The sequence below is a fragment of the Odontomachus brunneus genome, unplaced genomic scaffold (assembly GCF_010583005.1).
Source record: "Odontomachus brunneus isolate Ranch 3 - 2012 unplaced genomic scaffold, Obru_v1 Obru_scaffold_058, whole genome shotgun sequence".
NCBI classification, from domain to species: domain Eukaryota; kingdom Metazoa; phylum Arthropoda; class Insecta; order Hymenoptera; family Formicidae; genus Odontomachus; species Odontomachus brunneus.
The window spans coordinates 2,034,120-2,037,911 of record NW_022639508.1 but is presented as its reverse complement, the minus strand read 5'-3'; the positions used below and the strand labels follow the sequence as shown (position 1 = coordinate 2,037,911).

General features: G+C 42.5%; 1 protein-coding gene across 16 annotated transcripts in view; it reads right to left on the bottom strand.

Annotated features, from left to right (window-relative positions):
• Positions 1 to 1,487: 1,487 nt before the first annotated feature.
• The window catches only part of LOC116845882, a 48,005-nt gene continuing 45,700 nt past the window's right edge, over positions 1,488 to 3,792 (bottom strand). For 13 of the 16 annotated variants that reach the window (XM_032819073.1, XM_032819074.1, XM_032819075.1 and 10 more), the window contains 2 exons: positions 3,650 to 3,715; positions 1,488 to 3,486 (listed from right to left, as the gene is read on the bottom strand). In XM_032819073.1, coding sequence (XP_032674964.1) covers positions 3,281 to 3,486; positions 3,650 to 3,715 — 272 coding nt within the window. In that variant the 3' untranslated portion in view covers positions 1,488 to 3,280. Of the gene's footprint in view, positions 3,716 to 3,792 lie in introns of all 16 variants that reach the window. The other 3 variants (XM_032819088.1, XM_032819086.1, XM_032819085.1) reach the window with 2 other exon arrangements.

Genomic DNA, 3,792 nt, shown 5'->3' with positions numbered 1-3,792 from the left:
GGGGGGGGGGGGGACCGTGGACGACGTTCAATGCAATTCACAAACCCACCCTCGCTCTCACATAATATTTCCGTATGTATAATATGTATACATATATATTTCCATTACACAGACGTGTGTACGCACATACGTGTGTGTATATATGTATATACACGATATTTTTCTTTTTTTTCCTTAATTGATTCTCTTTAATCGCTAAAACTTACTGGCTACGCGCTTATTTTCGCTTCTTCGATTTTAATGCGGTTCTTAAGTATTTCTGTCTGCATTGGCTGCTTGCCTGCTATCCGGCGATCGTCGATGATGCATCGCGATGGTTTCGTATAATAAAAAAATGGGGATGGGCGTGGGAGTGTGTTGTTGTGTTTGTATGCTGTGCGGTGTCTGCATGTGCGAACGTGTGTGTGTGTGTGTGTGTGGTATGTGTGTGTGTGTAGGAGGAACGATGAGAACCAACGCAACGCGTGAGCGCTCGATCGCGATCGACACAGTAATCGTATAGTGTGACGATAATAATATCATTATTACATTATATACAGAGTATATCGATTATCTCCGGATTGTCGCGCCGCCGTCCACGCGAAGTGAATCGAGAGGATGGTCAACGTAGTCCCGGTCACCGGAGATTCTCGAAAGGGGGACCGGGTCGCGATCTGTAAGCCGGCGATCTGTAATGCGATCGACGGTACATACCGCTGAGTGGTGTTAAATTGTGTTTATCGAAGAGGATCGTTTCGGCGACGATTAGTCCCATCCTCTCCGGAAATCGGAACACGTTGCACCACCAACTTCAATCATTTAGTCTCGTCTCGCTTATGGAAGACAAGTCTGGAAGTGTCTTTCGCTAATTTTGATAAATCCTTTGAATATATCGTAGATAAGGCAAAAATAAGCCGTTCAGGGATGCAGTTAATTTCTTGAAGCAAATTCTATGTATTTGATCACGAAAGAACATCTTTGAAGTCGTAAGATGTATGAAGAAAATATCCTGCGAAAGATTTCAAGATACTCGATATGCTTTGCAACTATGCATTCAAATTCTTCAATAATTTTGTATTTTCTAATATACTCTCACATCTCATTGTAATTTTTACGAGCACACGGAGAAAAATAATTTGCTGGCCCAGCAAATTTTCTCCTGATCTAGCAAAATTTTTTCGTTATTATATGGACAGCAAAAAGATTTGCTAAGAGTACTAATCACTATTTGTTGGATATAATTTGCTGAATCTACAAATTATTTTGCTATAAAAACCATTATGGATTTATATAAGCAGTTGCAATTTTACTCCGATAGCAAATAAATTTGCTAAGAATATATTATTTTGCATTAATAGCAAATTAACGTAATTCTTAGAACAAATACTCAACAAATTTTTTCTATCCTGGCAACAAAACTACTTCTGCTCTGATAACGAATAATTTGTAAAATTAGTTGAAACTAATTTTACAAATTATTCGTTATATTTTGTCAACTAAATTTTTTTGATGTCACTACGAATATGTCACTATGATAAGTAGCAACGACAATTTTACTAAAAGAGCAAAATTATTTTTCTCTGTATACCAATATCTTGAAGAACAAAAAACGAAAAAAATTTTATGTCTAATGAAATTATTTTCGCGCCCCAACTAGTAGATACAGACGCGCCACGATCAGACAGAACGCGAGTCCGGCGTGGCGCGTCTTACAGCTACTTGGAGCGTTGAGCTTACAACTCGTCTTCCAAAAATGCAATCTGAAAGAATAGTTTTGCAGTACACACAATTGCATTTAGAAAAAAAACATCTAAACAGTTATCCTTAATTCTTGCCTGTATAAAAATATTGAGAATCGTGAAACGATACTTCCAGACTTTGCCTTGTTTCATCTTCAGCGTCGCCCTTCGAACTTAAAGATTCGTTTACGTCGGTGTTCCTAGCAGAACGCCGAGCTGCAATTTCGCGCAATGTTGATACAATATCAGTTAAGAGAGAATTAATCAACGTTATGAGAAAATAAGAGATAAAAACACAGGAGGGAAATTTGCACTTGCGAAAATTTGTACATCGGTAGTCGAGAGATTACGCGTTAGATAGTGTTTTGCAACGCTGTTATGCAATAATAACTGTTCGATAATAATAACTATCTTATAATTAGATTGCCATCTCGAGCGGCAAGTGCAAATTTAATCAATAGGCTTGATTGGTGCAACCGACTGTACTTCCTTTTGTCGCGCGGAAAGTAAATTAAACGACCGAAGAAATGAAGCGCACGACCTGCGTCTGAGACGAGCGAGGTTACACTACTTGCTAACCGAGGAGTCTCGGGAATGAGATTCCCCATCGTCCCGCCGACGACTTTCTCGCGAACGACGCGACGATCATCGGCGACCGATCACTTACTAACGATTTATTCAACTTATCTGTTTCAGAGCCAGCGAATCTGCTCGATGCATCGCCTCCTCGGGATCGTTATGATTGTCGAAATCAAAAGTATCATCAACGAGCCCGATGATATCCTCTATCTCTCTATCCAAAAGGTACGTCATTCTTTCCTTCACACAAACGTCAGAATAAAATATATATTAGCCTCCGAAGAAGGTAACTGCCTTCCTCGCATTACGAACAGGAAGTTCGTATAGCAGAACGAGGATAAAGATATCTAAAATCAGACACTTATGAAGTAAGACCGCGACGCGAATCGACACCGAGCAGATATGAACATTAACATGCACAGTTTAGGATTGCTAACAGTCTAAGAAATATCTAACGAGAGAATAATGATTACATTTCAATTTGCTGGCTTGGTCTGGCTTTTAAGTTCGATAATAATTGTCTCGTCTATATCGCGATTCGAGTCGGAATTTTTTGCGAATTCGCGTCCGTCCTTCCCCAGCAGCGTTAAGCGAACGCTTTCCGCCGTAAAATGTTATTATTCCATCGTTAGATACACATTAGACCCTTTCACCAACCTCAGACAGGATGGAAGGGTCGATGTTTCTATACACCTCAGATCGAAAACTATTCAAAGTCGGTGAGACCTTGCGGAGCGAGGTGCAAGTCCGATCGAGCTTCTCGTTGTTGGCTCTCGACAAATACACACACACACATACATACTTATACACACATACAACACACACACATACAAGTGCGCGTAAGCTCGCACGGGGTGGTTCCCGCCGGAAGACGAAACGAGGAAGAGAGCGGAGGGAGAAAGTGCAGTCTTCGTGAATTTCCGCGTGGGCGGCGGACGCGTGTCTCACGTATCGGCATCGTGATAATCGTAATTATCGGACAATTATCTCTGTGTGTTTCGCCCGGCGGTTGTAGTGGTGGTGGAGGTGGCGGAGGTGGTGGTGGTGGTGGTAGTGGTGGTGATGGTGGCGGCGACGGTGACGTTTACTTGTGGTGCTGGTGATGACGTTGGTGGTGGTGGTGGTGGTGGTGGTGGTGGCGGTGGTGGTAGTGGTGGTGGTGGTGGTGGCTGTTGTTGTTGTGGCGGAACTTAACGATATTTTTACCTCGTTAGCGAGTCAGCCTCGATATTATTCAACTTAAACGTGATTATTAAAGTTAGGTTGTTGAGCACAATTGTTGATTTCTATAAGAGACTTTCGGGAGGCGCTGTGGCTCGAGCTCATGTCCGCGAACTCGCTGGCCGACTTACCCTTGCGCGGCAACGTGGTGGCCTCCCCCAGGGAAGGTAGCTCTCGTGGCTTCCAGATCGGTGAACCTGCGGGGAGGACATATCGCGACGCGTTAAAAACCGATCTCTCACCACTCGTGGTGATTAGAGAAACAAATTGACAG